The sequence below is a fragment of the Plectrocnemia conspersa genome, unplaced genomic scaffold (assembly GCF_051122295.1).
Source record: "Plectrocnemia conspersa isolate PC_06_02 unplaced genomic scaffold, ASM5112229v1 ptg000013l, whole genome shotgun sequence".
NCBI classification, from domain to species: Eukaryota; Metazoa; Arthropoda; class Insecta; order Trichoptera; family Polycentropodidae; genus Plectrocnemia; species Plectrocnemia conspersa.
The window spans coordinates 18,247,907-18,273,830 of NW_028277177.1; the positions used below are offsets into that span (position 1 = coordinate 18,247,907).

General features: G+C 32.1%; 2 protein-coding genes across 2 annotated transcripts in view; both read right to left on the reverse strand.

The window, feature by feature from the left end:
- The window catches only part of jing (AE binding protein 2 jing), a 118,450-nt gene extending 108,647 nt beyond the window's left edge, over nt 1-9,803 (reverse strand). The window contains exon 1 of the mRNA XM_088201231.1: nt 9,587-9,803. Coding sequence (XP_088057357.1) covers nt 9,587-9,783 — 197 coding nt within the window. The 5' untranslated portion in view covers nt 9,784-9,803. The remainder of the gene's footprint in view (nt 1-9,586) is intronic.
- Nucleotides 9,804-14,032: 4,229 nt separating this feature from the next.
- On the reverse strand, nt 14,033-24,784 carry Pld (Phospholipase D). Its single transcript, XM_088201230.1, has 18 exons — nt 24,493-24,784; nt 21,495-21,686; nt 21,279-21,435; nt 20,955-21,209; nt 20,614-20,734; nt 20,397-20,548; nt 20,048-20,179; nt 18,518-18,666; nt 18,218-18,450; nt 18,052-18,156; nt 17,850-17,989; nt 17,485-17,643; nt 15,657-16,141; nt 15,462-15,594; nt 15,122-15,392; nt 14,877-15,043; nt 14,567-14,807; nt 14,033-14,505 (listed from the first exon to the last, which is right to left on the reverse strand). Exons 2-18 carry the CDS (start codon nt 21,673-21,675, stop codon nt 14,059-14,061), a joined length of 3,528 nt encoding a protein of 1,175 aa, XP_088057356.1. The 5' UTR covers nt 21,676-21,686; nt 24,493-24,784; the 3' UTR covers nt 14,033-14,058.
- Between the last annotated feature and the right edge of the window lie 1,140 nt (nt 24,785-25,924).

Below are 25,924 nucleotides of genomic sequence, written 5' to 3' on the forward strand. Positions count from 1 at the left end.
AATGATAAAATTTCCAGTATTTTATTTTATATTTATTTATACTAATATGATTTGGTAATTCCCAGCCATTTTACCTGGAATTGTCAAATTAGTAAAATTTGTCATAAAATCTGTTAATCCATCGTCGAGTACTCGGCTATTGTCAAAGCCCAGACGTGTGAATTGTTATCTATGGCTCTCAATTTAAAAAGTTTTTTTAAATTTACGTACATATTTTCTTGAAATAAATTAAATAGCTGTTGTTAACTACAGCCGAAACATACTTATAAAGACAATTATAAAAACGAAAAGATATTATAATGTGGCTAACGATGATAACTTATTTGACAAAAAAACATTTGCGTAATTATGAAAATAATATTTCTGTTAGTGAATATAATCAGGAAGGTGAAAGTGATAATAACTAGTGAGATTTTGCCTATGAATTTAAAAAAAAAACATTTATTTATTGATGATGACGATGATGAACTTGAAAGAAACGCTCATGGATTATTTTAATGCAATTAAATAGTACATAGTAGCGATGATTTATTAGGCAATGAGTTAGATCAGCAATTCCAGAAGGTGTTTAGGAGCCTATCGACTTCTTTCAATTGAATAAAAATTAATGTAGAAAAACAAAAATTAATACTTACTCGCGGACAATTTACTTTTCCAAAAAATATATTCAACTAGTACAATTATGTTTAACTGAAATTGGCTTTCATAGCAATAAAAATATTGTTGTAACCTATAGATAAATGAATAATAATATTATAGTATTTGCTTGGAAGGACAAAATAACCGTCGCGATTTGCACTAGGCGTGGCCTATTAAATATGTGCTATAATGCTATTTCTATATCATTTAAAGAAAAACAAAAAGGAGCTTTTTTAAAAAGTGATCGAAAATCATATCTTCATATGGAAGATAGCTTCGAAAAATATCATACGATGGACAAATATAACCACAAAGTAATTGTAATGTAAATACATAAATATATTCAGTGTTTCATATATCAAAGTAATAATAAAAACAATAAATTCTGTGCGATTAAAAATATGTTGAGAATCATTGGCGTTGTGTGAATTACAATAGTGAACAATTAACTATATATGTACTACTCACAAGGATTTTTTATTGCATTTTACAAAATCCTTAAAACATTATCATATATGTGGTCAGCTCAAGCCTTTTTGTCTTGGTACTAGTGTACCGTGAAAATGCATTTAATAAAATCTTAAAATTGCTCACGACGCGGCCTAGTATAAATTAATATGATAGAACCATATGGATAAAATAAAAACAGAATCATATAATTGGCACGCTAAAAATACAGACAAACGAAAAATAACATACGCAATATGCATAGGTAAATCGTGTTTCATTGACAAAATGGGTGCGTCCCACCGTTGGACATTCGACGGCCGACACGCCTCCGCAAATTGCGATCTATTTCCGTTCGTCGGCCGCGTATTGCGTGGGAAGAAGTACTACTCTCTCTGAATCATACAATCTACTATCAATTCGTAAACAAACAGTAGTAACGTAGAAGCGCGCGTAGTAAATAAAGTCCGATAACGAGCCGCAGCTCATTAACGATTGCAATTATAAACTGCATGCACTTAATATTACTATAACAAGCATAACGTTCATTAATTTGACAAAATTGCAAATGTGCTTTTGAATCGTAAATCTATTAATTACACTTCTTGTTGCACCTATCGATTTTAACAGTCTGGAAAATCTAAAATGCATAGTTTGAATAGTAAAACATGCTGTTTAGATTTGAACATAGGAGAGAATTGCATCATAAAATGATCAAAGATGCAAACTATATGACGTATTACAACGAAGCTATAGTAAACCTTTGATGTTGGATGTATGTGTGCGCGCGGGCGAAAATTACTTGCGAAACTCCGAAACATATCAAAACTTCCCAAGTAAAAGTTTAAGACTAATAGGCGATCCTTGGCTTTAGCTGCCGATATGTGGGGGGGGGGAGGGTGCTTAGTAGTTATATGCACATTATAACCTTCCTGAGATGGTAACAAAAAAAATATATTTTTGAGACAGTGACGAGCATTGCAGTAAATGCGTGATCAGGATCGATAATAGACCGTTTCTGTGTGAATTTACACGTTTCAATTCAATCTAAAGTGAATAGACGTGAAAGTCGGCAAGTTTGTCTTTGATTATTTAATTCCCTGATTCAGTAAACGGGACTTTCCGTTTAGAATGTATCGATAAGTATGTGGTCGTAAAACTAAATGCATACCAATCGGAGAGTTGCATAACGTTGCTAAGTGCAACGCTCATTATGAAATCGCCATAGAAAGTGCCACAACGGCAAAGAAACGATGCAATTTCAAGGCTTTCCGGCGTTTACTATGAAGCAAATTACATGCATAATTTCTTTTAAATGTGATGATAATTACATAACCATTTTAAATGGTAATAATAATTATCAACGTACAATAATTTTGCCTTTTTTACCACAACTACACTTTGATTTTAACGGTGTCATTATAAAATTGTTTTTTTTTATGATTGATTATGATATATACCTACATACATACATATGTAATAAATCATATATATTAAATTCATTGAAGTTGAGTTTATATATTAAAACATTTTAGTTAAAAGTTGAAAATAAATTGACATAGAAATGGCAGTTAAAATGACACGTGCAAATGTCGCGTCGCTACTGTTCGCCATTTGGGAGGAGTTCTTATGACAGACAGACAGACATATGTATTTTCAGGTGTTCATAAGTGTTTGCGTTTTCAAGGTGCGGGTTAAATGAGTTAATACATAAAACGTTTTACTAAATTATATATTTATCTTTTTCTACAAATATTTTTAACATGTTAATTATTTTTTTAAATCTGATTTGAAAAATAAAGTATTTTTGGAAGCTAAACTTCTTACGTATTTTTTTTCCACTAAACACTAAATAAATGTTTGGGTGAGAAAGGAGTTCTCAAGAAAATTCATTGATTTTTCCATCGTCTTCTTGGATAAATGAGAGCGAGCGCTGTCTTGGTGGAAAATTGCCCTTTTTTAATTCATAAAAGAATGTATTTTTAATGGTTTGAGTAGATCTTAAACGAATTAACTGAGCACACTATGTATCTGTCATAATTGTCTGCCTATAATCCGATAACTCAAAACAAAATGAATTATGCTCTACATATCCCACCAAATGCATAACATTATCTTATCTCGGGGCTTGAATTGGGGGTTAAATGGCATTTAACCATTGCCTTTTATGTCGCGTGTTCAAGTAAAGGATCCACTTTAGTAACAATTCGACTCAAAAATAAATATTTCTAATTTAGAATCATTAATTATTGGCATATTGAAATTCGCTGAGCAATCAGACAATTTATATGATACACATATTCTGAAAATTAACACCTTTCCTAACTTTTTAAATATCTGTGAACAGGTGTAGGCGACACGTTGAGCTTTTGTGCTAGTTTCTGTATAGTTAATTTCGAGCCTGCTTTGATGGCAGCCCTAAAATCCTCACTAACAACCTCTAAGGAATACTTGCCCTTACGTAGATATTCAATGACAAAATTCGAATTTTTTAGAGCCAAATTAGACATTTGTTAAATTTAATGGCATCCCTGTCAATACAACTGCTATTGTCGCATTATGACTGTGTTTAAACACATAAAGCATAATATAGCTCAACTGGGATTATTTTATCTCCACTGCCATCGTTGATTTAGGGTTGAAAATATCGAAACAAAAAATATACCGTTACTAAATAGCATCATAATACGACTACTGTTAAAAAACATCGAAAGAGCGTTCCCACTGCAATATACTCTGTCTATATTGTAAACAAATTTAGAGAAATTGCTGAAATAGTGAATGTTATAAGCTATCAAAATCATTTACGCATGTATAGCGATAACAATTTGAAGACGTCCGTGCACTGCGAGTGTCGGAATAAAAAAGAAGTAGTTGGACCAATGAAATACCGTTGTGAAATACGAGATAAGCCTCAAAGTGACTCTGTTAAATGAAACGGAGTACATGCATAAAAAATAATGATAGTATCAAGCCAAATAAAATTGATTTTTCTCGCTGCGCGATTCTATCTGAGATATCATAAATAATTCGAAAAAGGTTTTCACTATTTTCACGCTTATAAATATCACAGTATATAATTATTATATAAATCATGTAGCGTTATAACTTAAGTAGCTAGTTTTTAATAACAAAATCGTATATTTTGGAGGATAAGTAGTTCCGGATTCAAATCGTTCAACATTAGTGTTTTCTAATCATAATCACAACGCGATTACAATGGCCCACAATAAATATTGTAACGCTAATGCGACACGCATTGCCCAATAACCGGTTATCTGGATTAGTGCGCTCGGCCAATGGCTATATAATACATTAATCCGATTATTGTATATCTCCAAAGATATAAATTCAATAAAAAAAATCACATATACCGTTTACGAAACGTTCGCGCTAGGGCACTCCCACGCTTTTAGAGGTTCGACGCACCTATTCAAAGGTAGTTTCTATTTATGTTTGGAGAAGAACCAACAGCATCAAGACAATGGCAACCGAGTGCGGAAAATGAAAACGAGTCGCATGCAAACGAGATAATTACACGCGCTTCAAGCAGATTGACGCTGTGTCGGTTGCGCAAGATCTCTTGTGTCTATCTCGTGGAATATGGGCCATGGCTGTTGTGTTGTGGTACTGCAGTAAAATATAGATGCTGCGCGATCTTCTCGATGTTTACCGTAATACGATAATTTCGTGCAAGTCGTAAACGAATCGACTCGACACACCTGCGGCCCCGTGGGCAGCGAACCCTAGGAGATGTTCCCTCGAGGCTATTTGTCGTACCTTCGTCACAGGTACGTAGGTATATGCGTTTGCATTACTGAGGACATAGGTCAAAAACCCCGATGGCCACGACAGTGCCGGTGCGAATTATCGTTAAACGGGCGTGTTGTTTGTGTTTACACAACGATACCGCTTGACAGATTGCGAATGCGGTGTCATGTTAATAGGAACGCAGAATGTTTTCAATGGTATTTATCTATCTACATAAAATCTAGTTAAGAAAGTACACGAACATATTTCAATCAGTGTAGCTTCCAGTCGCTTCAATTGTAATTCGGAAGCAAGTTCCATCTAGCGTTACTAGAAACACGACAATGAGCAATCTCAGAACAAAGTTTATTTGCAGTGCGATTATACAATTTTGAAGCGAATTGGATTTTGTTTTACAATAAATACTTTATATAAATTGACTTGAAAGATGAATCATAGCAAATTTATCTAAAACTCTCAAATGTAATGGAAAATGAAAAATAATTCAACAAAAAAACTACAATGAGTAAATATTAAAGAAAATGAGCTAATCGTCGTATATCTCCAACTTAGATCTTCAAATAAGGTTCATAAGCATAAAACCTCTAAACCGTGTGCCAAAGCGTGGGATCAAAGCACACACGTCCAAAACCTAGTTCAATAAATACCGATTACTTGCAGCAATATAACCATTAGTGCTTTTAAACTTTTTATTTGTCCCACGCTCGTCGGTCATGCGCCGCTATCTACAGTGCGTTCAAAAATACACATACCATATTTTATTGAACAAACCTTTGAGGCGGTTAACAGACATACACCATCGCCAACTGTGACCCATAAACACAATGAACGAGATTAGATAATGTGGCCGCGTTCACGCACAAAACGCGTCCGAGTTAAATTTGTATCATAAAATAGACAAACTTTCGAAAGCGCCTGTGTATGAAAGGAAAACTGTTATATAATCGCCGGATATAACTGCTAAATTTGATGGGTAGCAGTGAGACTTATATTTATATACATGATATATAGTAAACGTAGTTACATACATTAAAAGGAATCTAAAAAATATTTTTGAATTTGAAGCTAACTATACTGAAACATAGGTTGATATTGGTGGGATAATTTGCGGGCTTGGACCATCAGTGCCAATTAGGAAACCCGATAGAGAGATAATCGACTGTACACATAATCTCAAGTGAAAATGGGTTGGGCCGTACAGGAAATTCCAGGCGATCGACGTTGGGATTCAAACCATGCTGCTGTTCGTCTGTTTTTAACCTCTCGATCACTTGGCCAGGCGTCGGTATGTTCGCGATGAGATTAAAACAGGATTATTGTTTTTGAAAATAATTGTGAACCGAAGGAATCCTATGGTGAGCAACCGGTTGGCGATCGTTTTAACCACCGAAGTAATTGATAAAATATATTTATATAATTTCATCGTAACAAATTTAAAATTCTGATGTATAACTTTGAAAATACAGGAAATATTTATAGCTCGAAAATGGCTACAGTTTTAAACACGTTGTAAACGTGCTAAATATATACACATGTATGTATGTAATCTACAGTTGATATATTTGACAATATGCTCTGAAGGTTAACCTGTGTTTTTATATTACTATCATGATGACCACTGTAGGGAAAAAATATAGTTTCTTAAGAATTATATAAAGTAAATACGATCTATTCAATTTAAGAAATTGTTCAAATGTATTTATTTACCATTGAACCAAAATATTACAGAATAATCAGACGTGGTGTATTATTTAACTACATATTTTTTGTGAAAATCAGACAATTTGCAAATGTATAAATATCTTTAAACCACGTTTTTGCCAGTTAACATATTTTTGATTTCTAGCTAAGTCGTTTCTATTTTACTTCTCGCATACCTAATATATAGGTATTATCGTTGAAATACTACTAGATTAGTTACGTACACTTATCTCTCAATTTACGCGTTACTCGTTTTATTCAAAGTAAAATATATTTGGTTCTACACGTGTAGCGCAGTGATTTACAAATGTGTAGGTTTGGCTTACTTCCATTTCTTGCTCTTGACCTACATCTCGAACCTCTCCCACTGCTCATGCAGTGCGTCCTGAATTGATTTTTAGGGCCCACACGTGTCGCTGAAGTTTTGCTCGTTTATTTTATAATTTAAAGAACTGTTAAAAATACACGTGTAAAAATTTCGTTCTATGCTTCAATAATGCAATATTTCCTGGAATGTAAATTGCGGGATGAATATATTTGCCAAAAAGTGACACTAGCAAATCACTGCGCAAGCCTGTTACGTATCAAATATCAAACGATAACATTTTAATATGTATGTGTGTATACACGTTACAACATTGTATGCCCAATGAAACTTTGCAGCAAGGTCAAACTAATTAACGATCTGAAGCCCTTACAAATACATCCAATCAAAGTTATATAAATTATATAATACACAGGCGAGATATGTTGATAAATAGCGTTGATGACAACCTACTCGCTTTTTTCAACGCCGTATTTATTAAACAATATCAATCTGATTTAACATACAATTTTTTTAAATAATTGTAAACAAATTGTAGCCCTAATATTTTAATCCACATATGACAACATAATCATATATTTCTGACCTTCAATCGCACATTTAATGGATCACGAAAATCTTCATTAAATTAATTAACTTTTGAATGACTTCACTTATTAAGTAAAATAATTTGGGTTATGTTTAATTGAAATAGATATACATATGATATAGAAATATTATTTAAATACAATGACAGTTAAATATAAATCTTAAATTATATATAAAAATCATTTATTAAAAAATTGAAAATAAATTATTTTAACCCTATGGTTGCCGGGATTTTTGGGAGTACATGGTATAAAAATAAATAAAATATGTAAACAGAAAAAAAAATATTTTCCATTAGAGAAAATACAGTATATCTCATTAAAAATGGGTCCGATTTTATCTTCAATGATCCGACAATTCTCGTCAAAGTAACAAAAACCGATGTATCGATTTTCAGCAACCACAGGGTAAAAATGAATTTATCCAAATTGTTCGTAAACAAGTAAATATCAATGGGTAATGGTTATAAAATTCCGTTAATAGCTGATTTTTCGGAATTTGGCTCTCACTATATGTTTAAAATAGTTATGTTTTATGATATAAGACAGAATTAGGTAAAACATGAATTTATTTAAGCAAACTGTTATTTTAGCGAAGAAATATAATAAGAACATTAGAGTTTAAGTAATGCTTCGAATGAATTTTTGACATCATAAATTGATTCAGCTGTAGTTTTTGAATAAACTACAATGTTCTTACCAACAGTAATAATAAATATCAGAAATTAAAAACTATAAAATGACACATTATCCTCACTTTTATATTTTGTGTTATACATTATAAAAATGTATGTGCCTTTTTATGTCACTTTGTTATTGCTTTAGAATATAGAATTATTTACAATTATATAAGTACGACGAAAGAAAGGTAAACATTTTTCAATATAATAAAATATAATTGTTTTAAAATGAGAAAATTATCAAAATTTAGAAAAAATATAGATTTAATGGTTTTGAGTTAATGTTAAATATTTTTCTGAATAAAATACATTTTATCAAGTAGAATTTGATAGGAATATTGAAGAGAAACTCAAGTCAAAACTGCAAGAAAATTAAGCAATTTCCTCAACACAAAAGCAACTTTAATTAAAAATAAGGAACTTTGCTTGTTTTTAATATATTTCCCTTAGATATTAAATAAATAGCGCGCCATAACAAAGTTAATAACGAAACGATTAATGAACATTAATATTTTTACACTAGAAAATACTATAAAAATATTTCGCGTACCACAAAGCGCAAATATGTATTACAATAAGATTAAATTTTATTAAATGAAAATATATTAACGTGTGGGGACAACCGAAACAGGTAGAAAAACTTCGTGAAAAAAGACACGTCACAAATACGCGTTAAAAGCGCAATAAACCAAAAGACATTTGTTATACAACTGGAGATCCGAGGGATAGCATCCCCAAATGAACCATAAACAACGACCGTTTAGTGTTTTTACACAAAAAGGGTATTGTATTGACAAATTAATATCCGGTGGAATGCGGTAGGGCAAGTCTAGTGTTGCCAAATCTCCATCTGTTTAAACTTCAATAATAAATAATTTCCACCAGTTATTCCCGACTTAGAGAACACACGAATGCTACGTTGAAGCATCGACCGAGGAAACAGTCGATTCCCTCTTCATGCCAACCCCCGTCCAGCTACGAGACGGAAACAATTTATTGGAGATTCAAACATTTTTGCACACTAATGATTTATAACTAATTAACTTTGCCTGAAAAAAAGTAGCGCGCGACTGTTTATTACAGTACCAGAAAATATTTCACTACAAATTTAAATTTAACTACAAAATGCACACATCTTAATTACAGTAAGAATGGTTAAAAACTTGTACCATTTATTTTATTTAAATTATGTTTACATATTCATACAACTTTAAGAAAAATATATTTAAATTATCACTGCTGATAGATAAACAACACAATTCGTTTGGATTTTGGAGATTCACGCGAGTATAGGTCATGGACAGAATACTGTTCATTGTGAATAAAAATATTAGGGTTTGGGGGTTGAGGGTGGGGTGTCGATTGAAAACAGTTTGACGACCGGCGGCAACGGCGAGGTCGATAAACCGCGCGCGTATGTAAATAAGGTGTCGGACCTGTCTGAAGACTCGGAGCTGTCCGATCGGTCGGCGCAGCGCTTCTTCCTGGCGTCGTCGGCGATCGGGGGCGAAGGCTCCGCGGCGGCGGTCTGGGACGCGCCTCCCGCGGCGTGGCGCGCCCCCTTGGCGCCTCCGCGCCGTCCCGCAGCCGCTCGCCCCGCGCCCGAGCGCTCGCCCGGCAGCGCGTCCGCCATCTTGCGCCGCACTGTGCACTGCTCTTACTCCGCACGGACGATCCGACGATCCGGTGTGGCTAGTCGCGACGACCCTTTCCCCCACCGCTGCGCCGCGCGCAAAACAAACTTTGCGGACAGTTTGTCGACCTCAGCGCGCGCGTTCGCAATCCGCATTTACCCACGAATGAACAAATTTCAATTTGAAATTTTCCCCGAACACAGTTTTTCGAGGGCGGCAACACCGAACACTGCACCCGTGACGTCAGAGGCGAGCGATGCGTACGGCTCGTGACGTCACGGCTCCGCCTTCGCGCCGCTGCAGTCTCCCATTGGCTCGCGTTACATCACTTTGCACCGATACGTAGCCTTATACGCGCGTCATGATATAAATATTTTTTAAATTCTTTTTATAGAATATATCAAATTTCAAACTCTGTAATTAGAAAAATAGTATAATTAATACAAATATTGCACGTTCTATAAAAAACTAATGCTTTATCAGTATAAACAACTATTTATTGTCAGGGGTATAAATTCTTATTCAAAAACAGTCAATGTCATATTTTTTCTGGAATATCGTCAAAACTCATCAAATGAGGAATTCCGGTCTGATTTTTGCCAACTCTATTTCCTGTAGAATCAATTAAGGGCCTTACGACTATTATATCAGAATGTATAATACAAAATAATAACTATGAACAAGTGCAGTCGTCAAAAATTGTTTTATTTCTAAAATATCTGTCTCTAATTCGATTTATTTTAATGTGAAGTAGCCGAGATTTTGGGAGACGTTTGAGAGAAATAATATTTATAAACACGTTCAATCGTATAAAACAATGTTTGTTTATTTTTAAAATATCTCTAATTTAATTTATTTTGTTGCTAGAGAGGGGATGCAGCAACAATTAGCACCGAAGCCTGATTCTTATCTCGACGGCCTTGAATGCAGTAACACCGCAGATTATGCATTGTTGTCGCACGGCAAAAGAAAATTCTAAAACACGAATCATCATTCGCATCCATTAAATCCACGCTAATGCGGGAGCAGGGACGTCATTTAATCTTTTTTAAGTGGAGGGGGAAGGCAAAAGTTAATTAATCACCGGTAACCTACGGAAAAGCAAAAGTTTTGCTGTAAAAATAATTCATCTGAGATTCAAGAGAAGCCTTTGTATCCGCTAAAGGTGTTTTTTATCACAGTAACATCATCGGACAATAGTTTAGCATCAATCGATGTTAAAATATCAACGGACGAGTGATGGCTTCGTAAATAAAATTGATTTGCGCCAAAGATTACAATAAACCGATGTAAGTAAATGGCCAATCGCAGAATAAGTTGAAGCTGGTTGTTCTCGTGGCGGCTTCGTTCAGGTAGACGTAAAAGTTGCAGCCTAATCCGAGGAGTTGTAGAGGTAGGTCGACGGTTTCCCGACATCCTCTCGCAAGCTGATGCCGAACTGTTCGTGTTGACATCAGGTGAGGTAGTGCCCTTTGAGGACCGGGTCGGAAGAAACATCGAAAGCCCAAGCCAGGATCAACATCGGGATCAGGCGTCGATGTATCGAGTGGTGCAGCTCGAGGTCTCACTCTGAAGTCAGTGAGCGGCATTTGCCAGATGTCCTTATTAGTAGAGCAGTGGTCCATGAAGGTAAGCAGGATCAGCTGCCTGGTCGGCCGACGAGTCATCTTCCCGGCCAACCCATGGTAGTATCTCGTATAGCCTGGATCAAGAAGTAGAATGTAGCTCATTGAATTGAAGAAGAAGACCTTTCGGCTCGAGAGTCCTTAATTGAGTATGTTTGTCTTTTCAATATGGGTACATTGGTGACCCGACGTGATGTCAATTGGTGGGCCCCACAATAAGATGAGTGAAAATAATATAATATGCTATATTTAATTTAAAATATTTACATATATTGAAAAGTCATAGCACCCGAAGAGTTATATAAACGTGTTTATTGTTTATTTATTTTAAAAAATTACATTTTTTTTTATAATTTAAAATTTGTTATCATTATTTTTATTGGTATCAATTTTATACGCCGGCAAAAAAGATTGATTTTATTGAAACTATGAAAGTCGTAGTCAGCGTTGAAGCATAAGGAAAATTCGCAGTTAGTATATTTTAAACGACTCCACAAATCTGTAGTTTAATTGTAGAGACTTATAATTTAAAATTTATTTACTTGTGAACAAATTCTATCGTGCTTTCTGTGATTTAATCATCACTGAATCCACGCCATGAATTTACTTAAATACTAGACCATTATGCGTTTCGACAGTACTTTGCGATATAGAAACCAGACATAAAATTATAAGCAAACTTCTGATAAAAGCTATACAATAGTAACTCATGGAGAATTCATTCTCGATAATTTTGCCACGAAAAAGGAGTACAAGCTGAAAAGAACAACGCCAAAATGATTTCCGGACTCCTGAAGAAATAATTGACATTACTACACATATCGAAGTACTAAGTTGTGGTGATGCCCGTTCTTATCTATGTAGATAAGGACAAGCTACAACAAGTCGTAGATTAAGGGGAAAAGATCTATAAATCGATTACTATATAGAATTAGACATGAGATCATTGTGTCTTATGAATTAAAAGTGAAAATAACGATTTATTTTAAAAGTTAACAAATTGTATTTAATGTGAAATATGTTTATAATAATTTGCTGAATTATTTTTGCTTTCAGAGCTGTAGTTTTTTCAGGTACTAAAGTAAGAGTTGAAGTCGATAAATTTGAAAATGGTATGTAGCAGACGAGTTCTTCGGAACTGTGGTAAGAAAGTAAGGTGATAAATTATAGTTGGTAGTTTTAATTTTCGCACAACTCTACATTTTTTCCTTTAAGTTATTAATTATAATTAAGAACGATTATCTCAAATTTTGTTTTTCTAGGTTGTTCTAATATCATGAAAGAATATTGAGACAAGTAATTAAATTGAAATAGGTCATAATTGCTAATTGCATAAAATATTAGTACTATAAACATATGTATATTAAAGAGGTAAATAAATAGTATTCGATTAAGACTGTTTCGTGTTTTTATTTTTAAGTGGCACCTCCCCATCCCTTACTCATAAACCTAATAAATACACCGTAAATATATCATTTTATAAAAATAAAAATGTTAAAAATAATGTTTGAAATATAAAACAAGTTTATTATAATAAAAAATAATTAGTATTATTTTATAAATAAATGCCCGTTACGGTTCGTAAGAATATATATTTTAATTATTATCATATATATAATTGTATTAATTAAAAAAGAATATCGATACATATTCTCAAAATAAAACGTCAATTATAACGGGTGTTAAAGGTTCTGCTTAGAGTACGTTTATTATTCGTCTCTCGTACTCGCATATCGTAGTCGAATTACGAGCCCCTGATGAGTATGTTCTTTGAGTAAAATTTATTTATTCATTATTTTATATCAATTAAATTATTAAAAAATGTTTTGAGCAAATTAATTGAAATAGTTAATATTAAAATTGGTTTGGAGATTAAATAATATAAATTTTGAATTAAAAAATATTTATTTGTAAATAAAAAATGTCATGGATTGCAAATTTTAATCAGCTTTTCAGTTAATTTTAAATATATTTTAACATACAAAAATGGCATAACAATGACCTAAATTTTTTAAACAATAAATTATATGTGCATATTTATATAATACAACTATGCGCAATGAAAATATTAGCGATTTAAGTCTTAATCATTGTTCATTATTATAAAAATATATTTAATGTGTAATATTTAAAAAAATAATATCAAAAGAGTTTGTTCTTTAAATTGATGAAATAATGAAAATGATTATTTTTACTACTTACAAGTCATTATGGTGGGAGTAAATTGATCACTCTCAAGTCACGAGTCATTATGAGAGATATTACTGTGCGCTACTAGGTACTAATCCATTCATATAACAATCAAAACATATTTATAAAAAAATAATTCTAAATTAAACATTTTTTAGATAATGAAATGTAATATCATATAAAACATTTACAATGAATGAATGAATTTATTAATATATGTTATACATATGGAAATAATAAGTATAATAATAATTAAATATTATTTGATAATACTGGCAAATTTTAATACAAACTGTAAAAAATATAAAAAAATACAACAAATATAAAAACAATATAATAATAACTTTAAAAAATATTTAAATATGTTCAATTTTTGATTCATTTTTAATAACATGTATAGCACCTTTTTAATCACATTATTTTTAAATTTATATTTTTATTCCACGATGGGAAATTAATTTATGTCCACAATGAAGTTGGCATAATTCCCATAACTGATTTGCTTGAGGGAGTCAGAACTTCATCGACGAGAAACTCCAACGGAAAAGTAACCAAATGCCCGACAATCTTATATATTTCCTTATTAGCGGCGTCTGGATCGGTTTCCCACAGGGTCGTCTGATTATCATCTTGATACTTCTTTAAATCAGCGAACGACCTTACGGAATCTGTTGGGATGCAACAGAAAACTTTCTCAAAGATGTCGGTGTTACTATGAGAAATGGCCAACCACTTGTCTCTGTAAAACGAATCGATAACTGGATCCTTCAGATCGATTTCTTGCTGCCTATTTGCATTTCCGATCATTCCCAAATGTTCTCTAAATAGCCTTTTCCTTAATGATCCGGCGAATCGACCTGATGGAAATACTTCACCGTTCATAGAACCATCTTCAAAAGTTTCATCCTAAAACAATATCAATATTTAAATTTATATCCATTTATAATAAAATGTCTAAAATCCTAACCTGGAATAATACAGCTACTTCTGAATCTCGAGAACCCAATAAGGATCTATCGTTGATGTTTGCACTACCGCAAATCACTAATCTATCGTCGACGATCATTAATTTAGAGTGAACGTATATTAGTTCACTAACCGGTTCTCCTTCCAGAACCGAATGAGTTCTTAATCCATGGAAGGTTATAAATTCAGACGGATCTTTGATTCCGGCTTCTTTCAATCTTACAATTAGAGATTCTTTACCACTATAATAAAATATATTTATGAGAATTGGTTTTAAATTGGTAAGGGTTTTAATCTTTAAAAATATTCACCGGCTTATGCTATGATAATTCCAATGAGTTATAGCATGTAAAGACGTTCCACTTGAAGCACCGACTTCGCCTTCGAAAGCTGGGAGCAGAGGCATCACAACGAATACTCTAAATTTGGATTTAGATTTGTGAGCTCGTAATATACGGTTGTAAATCGCTTCACCAATCTGAACGTAAATAAAAAATATCATTATGACAATGAAAGAAAAATAAAAAATATATACCTTATCCACTATCATCAATACCTGATTTTTAACAATACAACTGTTGATCGATAGAGTGATGAAGAACTGATTTTCAATGTAAATATAATGTTGAGCTCTAGTTATGGACTCGAGATAGGCTTCGTGTATACTTTGCTCGGTAGATTCTGGATCTACGAATCCTCCTGACCAACAACTTAAGCTTCTGAGGATCTGACAAGTAACACTGTGCTTTTCTAAATTGGGAACTATATTCGGTACATTGATGTCTATGTATGACTTTGGCATCAAATACGGATATGTAGAATTATATCTGAAAACATATTTAAATATTACAGTATTTGTTTTATTTACAAGCTTAAATATTTATGTAATATATTACTTGAATTTTTCGAATTTGTGTGCGTTCCATCTTTGTATGAAATGTCTAGCTACGTCTCTAGCGGCTATGCCTTCTACCATTGTAGCTATATCGTGCCATGGCATTCTAGGTGTAGTCGATCTATCGACCAGATCTAAACAAAACAAATTCAACTCATTAGCAAGTCCAATCATAATCTTATGTTGGTAAACTAACCGACAAACGGTGAATCCAAATTAGTAAAATCTTTCACTATGAAATTAGCATAGTCTTTCCCAATCCACAATTTTGATTTGTCTTTATCATTATCACTTATAAGGGACACATCGTTTACGCTTAAGCCGCTTTCGTCTTCGGTTATAGTAGGCATAATAGCCATTTTTGATTCTACCATGGGTTCTTGCAGTTGCTCGCTTTCAGGGAAGAACATATTCATATCTCGCGCATAGTTTGCCGCTTTCTCTCTTTCTTTATTATCGCTTGACTCGGCTGCAGACGGTGAAGCTTCACTACCGAAGAAGCTTAATATATCTTTACTTTTATCAGTTATAGTGTCCATTATATTGCGTCTACTATTTAAATCCGGATTATAATGATCTTCCAAGAATACAACAGGAGATGTAGTGGGTTTCGGACTCCTTGGCATTAATAGATGATCCCCAGGTTGTAATGTTGGAATATTATGAGGTAACGCCGAAACTCTGTAATAAAGTGATCAATAATTTCAAATATATTGTGTGGCAATTTAATTCCCAGATCGTAGAATGGAATATTAATTTCACTCATTATTATTTATAGCACATAAGCAATATATAGAGATGCCTTTAACGACTGTTTTAGATCTGTGCTGAACTCGGATTAAGTTAATCTATAGTGAAATATATAATAATTTTATTAATGGTTTTAAGCTTGGCTACATTTATTTATTAACTATTTTAATATATTTGTTCATAGATGTCTACATATATGTAAAATAATAATATAATTTAATTTCGCATTTAAAGTACAGGGGTACTTTGATTGAAAGTTTAATTCATTGTGACGGAGCTTGTAATTCAAATAAAATTCCCTCATCAAAAATAATTGAAATGCCACTAATCCATTTTAATGGGGAAAATTGAAATGGATTAATGGGAACTGAAATGATAAATACATATGGCTCAAATTAATGATAAAGTTATTTTTTAAATTACGCAATACGTTTTTTGCTCGTATGGCAAGACATCAAGATTGTATGTCAAGACATTGCTTTTAAGTCGAGTTAATTCTTGAAAAAAATTTGTTCATATCTGCTCGTATCTCAAAATACTCGTAAGTCGAGGTTCCACTTTATATTTCAATAATAATATAGTATCTAATTTTATAAAATACAACAATATTTTAAAGCAATGTAATAAGAATAAATTATATTTTCCCTGGGCTAAAATTTGGTTATTTTATACTACTTTTATGTACTCTCTGATGGTTTTTCAATGATTAAGATACCAGTCTACTTATTTTCTATAAGTTAGTGCACAAAAACATTCTTTAACATGTGATTTTAAATTACTGCCCTGTGATTGGTCAGTCGCCCTGAGGGGCGGTACCATATGTGTTAGTACATGAGATATTGGTTTTTCGTTCTTCGAGATTACTATCTTGTCGCACCATTTTACATATGCTATATTTGTTATAATCATTACCTTGCTCTACAGGTATTTTCAAATTTTATTTTTCCAAACTTAACACATTTACGTGTGATAGCGAAATTTATGTTCATGCATTTTCGAGGGTTTCAAGCAATGTACCTTAAGTTTATAAAAATATTGTGCGAATGTAATAAAGATTTTATAATTTCACCTTTTGTCAAAATATAGAAATATTTAAAATTCTGCGAAAATTTCGGACCGTAATGTGTTAATATGGTTTTATTTGTTTTTGTACATGACTAAATAGAGTAGTTTTGAGTAAGTATAAAATATTTTTGTAAACTTTTCATTGGGCCAATAAAATAACTAAATTGTTACATCTCGTATAAAGAATCAAATTATTATAAAATATTTACTCATCAGCTGTTGACTTCTCTATCTCTTCTTCAACTTCTGATGCATTATCTTCGCTCAGTTCGATGGAATCCTTAAAGAAGCGTGGACGACTAGAAGTCATCTTCTTAGATTTTGGACGCGATGAGTTGTCTCTCACTATACTACCTATATCTGAGAGTCTAAAAATTAAGTTACATTAGAAATTTAATGAGTGGGTTGATTATTAAGTCATCGCGTGTTTTCATTTATGTATTTAAACTTTTTGAAAAAAAATAAGTTCTTTAGATAAATGTTTTTTGATATTATCCGAGTTCTTTAAAATGTTAATAAAAAACCCTCTAATTACTACTCAAACTATAATGAATCATTAATAAAGTGTACAAACCTGTGTTTATGGTCGTCCCATCTTCCGTAGCAAAGATCAATTCCGCCGACGAAAGCAATACTTTGATCGATGCAGACAATTTTTTCATGATGAGCCCAAAGAAACACGCCAGCTTTGGCATGATCAGGATGTCTCAAAACCTAATCAAATAGTATTTTACATCATCACTTAAACTAACAAAAATTAACTTGTATTAATTTACCTTGATATTTTCATGGGAAAGTTTCGATTTACTATAATAACTGCATATGCCAAGCGCCATTTCAACTTCTTTATAAAGTAGTACAAACACTTTAACTCCTTGCGACTAAAATATTATAAAGTTATTATTTTAATATTCTAAAGCTTATAAATAGTGGTTTGCGTACCGCTTTTCGTAGCAAAACTTGATCCAACCGCCAATATTCTCCGTTAATCGGTCGCTTCAAGTAGATCTCCGGACTCAACCACCAATCGGTGATGTAAATCTCTTCTTTGGCGGCTTCTAAACAATCTCCAACAGCGCTTAAATAGCCTCCACCGTCAATAAAAGAACTCGCTTTGACCGATGACCTCATTGGCACAAAAGCACGATGAGGATTCGGAGCCGTAAAATCGCGCGCTAAAACAATACTTAAATTATAGCAAATTGTATAGTAATTTACATACAGAAACTAAGCCAAATCAACCTTGATTATTAGCAATTTCTTTAAAATATTCGATCCATTCTTTGCTCTTTCTCTTCGTCCACAGTCTAAAGATCATTTGGCGGTTCAAATTTAAAAGTTGAAGTCCGTTGTTCAATCCGGTCGAGTAGATTCCGCTCGATACTTCAAAACTATAATGATATATTATTGATAACAGCTTCATAGGCAATTGCTAAAGGTTGTGGGTTTATCTTAACTAATTTTTCTAATTAATATTGTGATGATTATTAACACTGTGTGTGCCACTAAGAAGTTAACTTGTTTTCAAATGTATGTCGCCCTAGAGCCGAAAACAAGATAACGCGTTTTTTCGAATCTCCGACTTCAAAGATTTTTTTTGGCATCTGTTTTCATTTTATGGCACCAAATTTAAATAAATATATACTAGAGAATACATATCTTTAACAGATGCCATTTTTTTATTGCGTTTCATACAAAAATAAATAATTAAAAATTAATTAGTGGTTCGAGTTTACATTTAACATTTTTGGTTGAATATGGGACCTTTGCCGTCATCAATTTATATAATGTGCCACTAAAAACAAACAAATATATATAAGAAAATGTATTCATTAGAAAATGTCATTTTAAAAATTTTCTTTATACAAAATGAAATTAAAAAAATATTTAACGTATCTAATTTTTTGTTTAGTTTTGACGATTATCTTCGGTAATATTTTAAATTTACGTCGCCGTGGAGCAGCAAACAAGTTAACGTGTTTTTTTCGAATCTCTGTCTTCAACGAATTCTTTTTGACACCTGTTATCATTTTATGGCGCTTTTTTTGCTTTCATTCGAGTTGAATATTTACGATCTAATTTATGCATCATGTAGAATCTTCACACTTAGTATGTTTCATTCAGAGCTATAAAATTCAGCAGTAATTTTTTTAACCATGAGTGAAATGAGCATTTACGAATCTAGGGTTCTCATTATATAATCTCACACACAATACTTTTATTTTTAAATTTATTTGCAAGAAATGTGGCGTGCCACTGCCACTTTATTTTGGAGGATGTTTTGACAAATTTTACATTAATAATCATAAACATACATATAATAATAATCATTAAAAATAGTTAAAAGAATAATAATAGTATAATAAGTGTAAATAATATATTTTTTAAATGTGTATTTTGTGTGTTTTGAATTTATTTTTATCGAACCCAGAAAGTTGACAACCCCTGAATTCAAGAATTAGGAAGAATACCTATGGGGCGAGTACCCATATTCATTTTTATAATTATTGATAATGTAGTGTCATTAATATGACAGTTTGAAAATTGCGTTTTTAGAGCATTTTTTTCGATTGCGCGAAAAGGTGCCGGTTCTACATGTATTTTTATTTGTGCGAGTGTGCGGCACACACAGTGTTAAGTTCAGCTAGGTCATACATATGTACATATATGCTATTGGGTGCTCTAATAATGAGTTAAATGTATCCCACAATAATTTTTGATATAATAGAATATATATTATAAATAGTTAAAAGTTAAAATTTGCATACTAACCCTTGATCAAATAACATTATCGATTTAATTTCGCCGTCATTTGGCGATATGTATCCAAAAAATGTATCTTTCACGAAAAACCATCGTTCTCTCCATCTGCCAAAGCCTAATGAGCTACAAAAGAAGCTGCATCTGAAAAAATATGATTAAATGTTGAAATACAGAAAGCTTTTGCCTAAATAAAAGTGTTAATCAAATAAATATTTTGGCCATTTTAAAAAACTTATTAAATTAATATAAAAAAAGAATTTATATGTAGACTCCAAGCCAAGAACATGTTAACTGATATTTAAGTTAATTTTTATCGTAAACTAAACGTAACTAAAATAATTTTAATCTCATTTATTACCTGTTACACACTCCATAATGTAACAATCCACAACAATCACATCCTGTTTGTCCGGGTAGTGTTGATCCCGCTTTCTTCTTGACCATGCATTCTTTTCCTTTAAAGCCGAGTTCACAAACAAACGATACGTTCGATACTTCTAAAAACGTAATCTACAAAAAAATTGAATCAGATATTTGAAGTTCAATATCTTCATACTTTATTATAACGTAATTACCAACTCATGATGATTTCTGTAAATTGTTATGTTGCACAGCGAGTGTAGATAATCTTCCAACTGTTTCATTCTGTGTGGTATGTCGTCGTATGAAACAAGCACTTCCGGTTTTTTGGGAAACCTTAAAACCACAATTATTAAAAATTATATTAATATGTAATCTTATAATAATCAGTATTAGACCGAATAATGAAGATATGGTGTTAGAGCTAAAAAAGGGGATATCATCGGTTGTAACTTTATTTCTAAAGGTAATCCTTATCAATAACGTTGGCTACATACATTGATAAGTCTCTATCCAAACGTTTCTCGATAAAGATCCCGTATAAATATATATTTACCGTGGTAAAGCAGGTGATCGTAATTTAGGACGGTTTGATTTTCTACTTTCTGTCGTAACTGTGCCATTTTCGTTCCTGTTGCTTTCTTCCATGTTCATTCTAACACTGTTTCTGTGCTCTCTGTGTGTTTTAGTAGGAAATGGTATATTAAGAGTCGCTCTGTATACTACCAGCTGTTGATGCAAATATAAAATGTGCTTGTAGCGTTTGGATATTTTCCATGAAAAATCGCCGTGAGATAAATGGATGACGTATCTAAAATATGTCATAAAATAATTATGGTATTGAAGCTGAATGATATGTGATTAAATATATAATACATACAAATTAGGATTTAACAAATTCGACGATATGTTCCGTTCGTGTTTGGCGAATTGCACTTGAATTTCTATTCCGGGTATGAAAACTTTACGGTGAACGGAACTGAATTTGATGGGTTCGTTGAATATCGATTTGTATGGAATTTCATTTTTAAATTGAACTAAAATGTGAAATAATTTAGAATTGGATGTCTATGTGTCTATGTAAGTTTATTTTAACCTTTTGGCCCTGCATCAACTTCTGATGGTGATTCTTTCGGAGCGACATTTATGACTGACAATGAAGGAGGCACTCCTAGACTGTCGTCAAATTCTGATTCTGCGCTAAGCATTGATGAGTGATCTTTTCGACTGCTTCCTTCGGATGGATTTGCCACTGGAGAAGTTCGACCCGAAGCCATTTCAAATTCTCCTGTAATTAAAATAATATAATATAAAAATAAGGGACTGGAGTTATTGATAAATTCGCTTCATTCTCCGTGTATCGCTTCCTACGGATTTTCATTTGCTTCCTATCTCACAGCAGTTTTTAATTGCAAATAATTTTACAAATCGAGAAGATTTTAATTGTTTTTTTTAATAACTCTAATAATAAAATTCAATAACAAGATGGCAAGAAGTGATTGATTCAAATGAAGAATAAATAATTTATTATTAAATATATTTACTTTCTGCATCTGATAAATTAATTACAAAACAATTTGTGGCAGTACTGATAGTTTTATTCTCTATGGGAGTTTTAATAAACTTATTTATACATTTGATATTAAATAAATGAATAGAGTTGAATGATCAGTAATTATTAAAGAGTGGGTCAGTTATATTATGACAGATAATATTGTAAAATACTGGGACGTTATTTGGATAATAATTGGCCAGTCAGTGGTTTTTTTATTATTTCGATTTCATTAAGGTATTGATTTCATTCGTGGTATTTCACATCAAAAGCTATAAAATCGTGCTGTCGCCGTCATAGTTATTAATCGAATTAATCGAATTTCATCGAATAAAGCATACCTAAACCGAATTTTGAACAATAGGAGAACGCAAAAAACAATTATCCCTTTTCAGAAGTCAAAAATCCACATCCGCAGTGGGAACGATAATTAACGAGCGTTCCCACTGCGACGGCACCGACACGATTTTATTGCTTTTTACGTGAATTTTTGACTTCTGAGAAGTGATAATTGTTTTTCTGCTTTCCTATTGACCAAAATTCGATTTGAACACACTTTGACCAATACTTCCATATCAGAAGTCCGTAGTAATATCGGTAAGAATAGCTATCATTTTTTGAAACATAGCGTAATATACACATGTAGACAAAATGTGGAGCAATATACTGAGAGTTGAGTTGGCTTAGTTTGTGTTTTAGACTTGACCTAATGAAAGTTCTAAAATATAATTAGTTTTAGAACTTTTTTAAAGTTGGGTTTGGTTAATTCGTGTAGGTTAGGTTTGGGTTTGTACAGCAAGTGGATGTCTCGCAACTGTCAAATTTAGTTTCATACATTTTAGAACAGCATATAACTTCACTAGCGCTTATCAGTTAAATTATATTTTCGCTAGTAGTAATACGTATCTACTAGCGAAAATGTATTTGGACTTCACTAGTGAAAAAATATCCTCACTGAAAAATAAACATTCACTGTAAAATTTATACATCAAATGTAAATCAATAATGATAAGTATGTAAATGTATATATTACTACAAATGGAAAAATTGAAATCAATTTTACACTTACTTTATACCTGCCAGATAAATGATATTTTCACTAATAAAATAATAAAAATATATATCTACTTGTGAAACTGTATTCCGATATGATTTCACTGAAGTGACATATTTAAAAAATATTTTCGAGATCAATTTGAGACTGTTTTTTTAAATTTTCTTTGAGGGATAACCGGAGAATTTATGGCTTAGAATCAGGGACGTCATTTCAGCTTTTTCTAGGGGGGGAAAAAGTTGGTCAAATATTTCGATTTAAGTTTCATATTATTTCATTAAATGACATGCATTTTCTGGCCAAATTCAAGAGGTGATACAAATACTTCCAGCTGCCCTCCCCCCCTTAAATCCATGGTAAAATGTATGAAACTCAATGCCTGACATTAATTTTCATTTGTTGTATATCTAGTTTTATCTTATCATGTTTCTTAAAATTCAATGTTGATGAAACTGGATTGTGTAGGAAGAAGATTCCTGAGCTAATATATATTCATATGGAAGCAAAAAGTGCACCAAGATTTAAGGATTATATCCGATTTTTGTTACATGGAAATATTGATGGATATAAATTAAAAACATAAATGATTAAGTTTGAATGATGAGGAATTTTAAAATTCCATTTTATTTGTAATACTAAATAAAATAAAGTTTAAATAATTGAAATATAATATATAAAAAAAATATTTATATTTTGTACAATTTTATTTTAATAAATAAAATATAATTACTGTAATATTTATGTCTCTGTTAATATTAATGAACAGATAAGGAAAAAATAATTTTATGGTCAACTTTTATGGGATAAGCATTCCTAATGAAGATATGCTATTTCTCAGATATATTTTAACAATTTCTAAGAATTTTAAAAGGCTGGAATTCTCTGATTTATACATAAAAAAGTATCTGAAATTAATTACAAAGTAAGAATGTAAGTAACGCAAAGTACAAAGGCATTTACTTATTATAATCTATATTTTACTATAAAATAACATAAATAATTTATTTTGTTGTTTGAGAACATTGATATTAATATATTGGAATGATAAGATAATATTAAAACACAAAGGAATTTACATTGACCATATTATGCAAAAGGCAATGTTTTATAATAAATGAACGAATTAATAAGATAACCAATTGCTAAAAATAGGATTGTGGAAGTTTATTGGACGTCAAGGCCGTAAGAAAAAAAAATACGCGCTTTATCTCAAAACGTCATTTGATCACCTCCACTTATTACTTGAGAGTACATTTTTTACAATCAACGATAGTTCACCATACGTAATCTTTTACACACGTGAGGTTATTTTCAAGATTAGGTCAAATGATAGAAAACGTCCTTGATTACACACAAGCCACTCACTGAGATCAATCGAAAAAACTTTGTTAACGTAAACTTCATATTCGTTCTCGTTCATTATTAAACACTGTTTATAGCTCAATATACACTTATATTATGTGTCAAAGATAATTTTGATTTTTTTACTTGCGATAGTATATCTCTCTTTATCTTAGATATCTCTCCTTATCTGAGGTATATAACCTCCCTCCCTTTGTTTCGTCGCAGTTAACTCGAGTAAGTCACCAGTCAACCGAGGCGGTCATAATTAGCACGCACGCCCGGCACTGACCGCGATTTACGGACAACTGTGCCATTTCGGGAAAGTTGCGAAGCAAACTAAAGTAAAACGCGCAACGCAAACTCTATACGCAGTTTGACACTTCGGTATGGGCGCTGTCAAAAAAGTTGACCTTAACCGCGCAAATTGTTGACCATTAACAACTTTTTATACGGCTGTCTAGAAATTGCTTTTTTAAATAAATAAATAGTCGTTATTTTTCAGATCTGCTTAACACAAATAACGTACAATTTAAAAATTAACTCAATACTACGATCTAATATAACTTTACAATTGACCTAACCTAACCGAAATATGTAAAGGCAAATGTTGATATGCCTAATGATTTGAGAATTAAAGTATAGACAAGATATCTGGGGAGAAATTGAAAGATTATTAACTCATGCAGCGCAAATTTTTTGCTTCATTAAAATTACTTCTGAAGATTGGGTCCAACTCTTGGAGATTCTAAGTGACTACATGGTTAGATAAACTAAGACAATTAAAGTGGTTTGGTTTAGACCTGATTAGAGAGAGTTCAGTTGAAATCTCGAATATCTCAAGTTGGAAATGACGTGGTAGTTCTGTGGCCAAGCTACAGATAAAATATGGCAGTGTTCTGACAAATATACCATCGAAGAATGGGAGGGCAATAACGTCCCTTCCGTACCTTGATCCTTTGTCTAATGCAGATGATTTGCGACGGAACTTTTTTTTTGTTTTTGTCTAATACACATTTTATTAGATTTTTAGGACAAGTAAATAGGATTCGTAGTAAATAGGAAACACGGAGAGACATATTTTCTACAGTTATAATTAAATTAGACCCAATTACTATTTGTATGCTTGGTCATTCACTAATCAGAATATACTCCACCATTGGGGTATTTAATATTTTTGCTGAAACTTTTCTTACTTTATGCCCCATCTGTCACTTTATATTACTGCCATTGAAAATGTACTATTTTACATTTTTTAAAAACATAATTCGACCTCCGGAATTTACCGTTTTTAGGAAACAGTTTATTTCCCTACCCCGCCCACGGAACGTCCCTAAACGTATTTATCAACAACACTATTCCATGTCTTTCAAATAGTTAACAATCGGTTAACAAAATTTGAGTTTTAAATGCAATTTTATATAGTTCAGGTAATTCTAATTATCGTTCGAGATAGCAAGAAACACTATTCAAAATATTTTATTTTCCTAAGTAACATTGATTCATATTTCTGTTAGATAAATGGCACCGGTAAGTTAATCACAATATGAGTAGCGCTGGTCCTCGAAATCTGATAAAA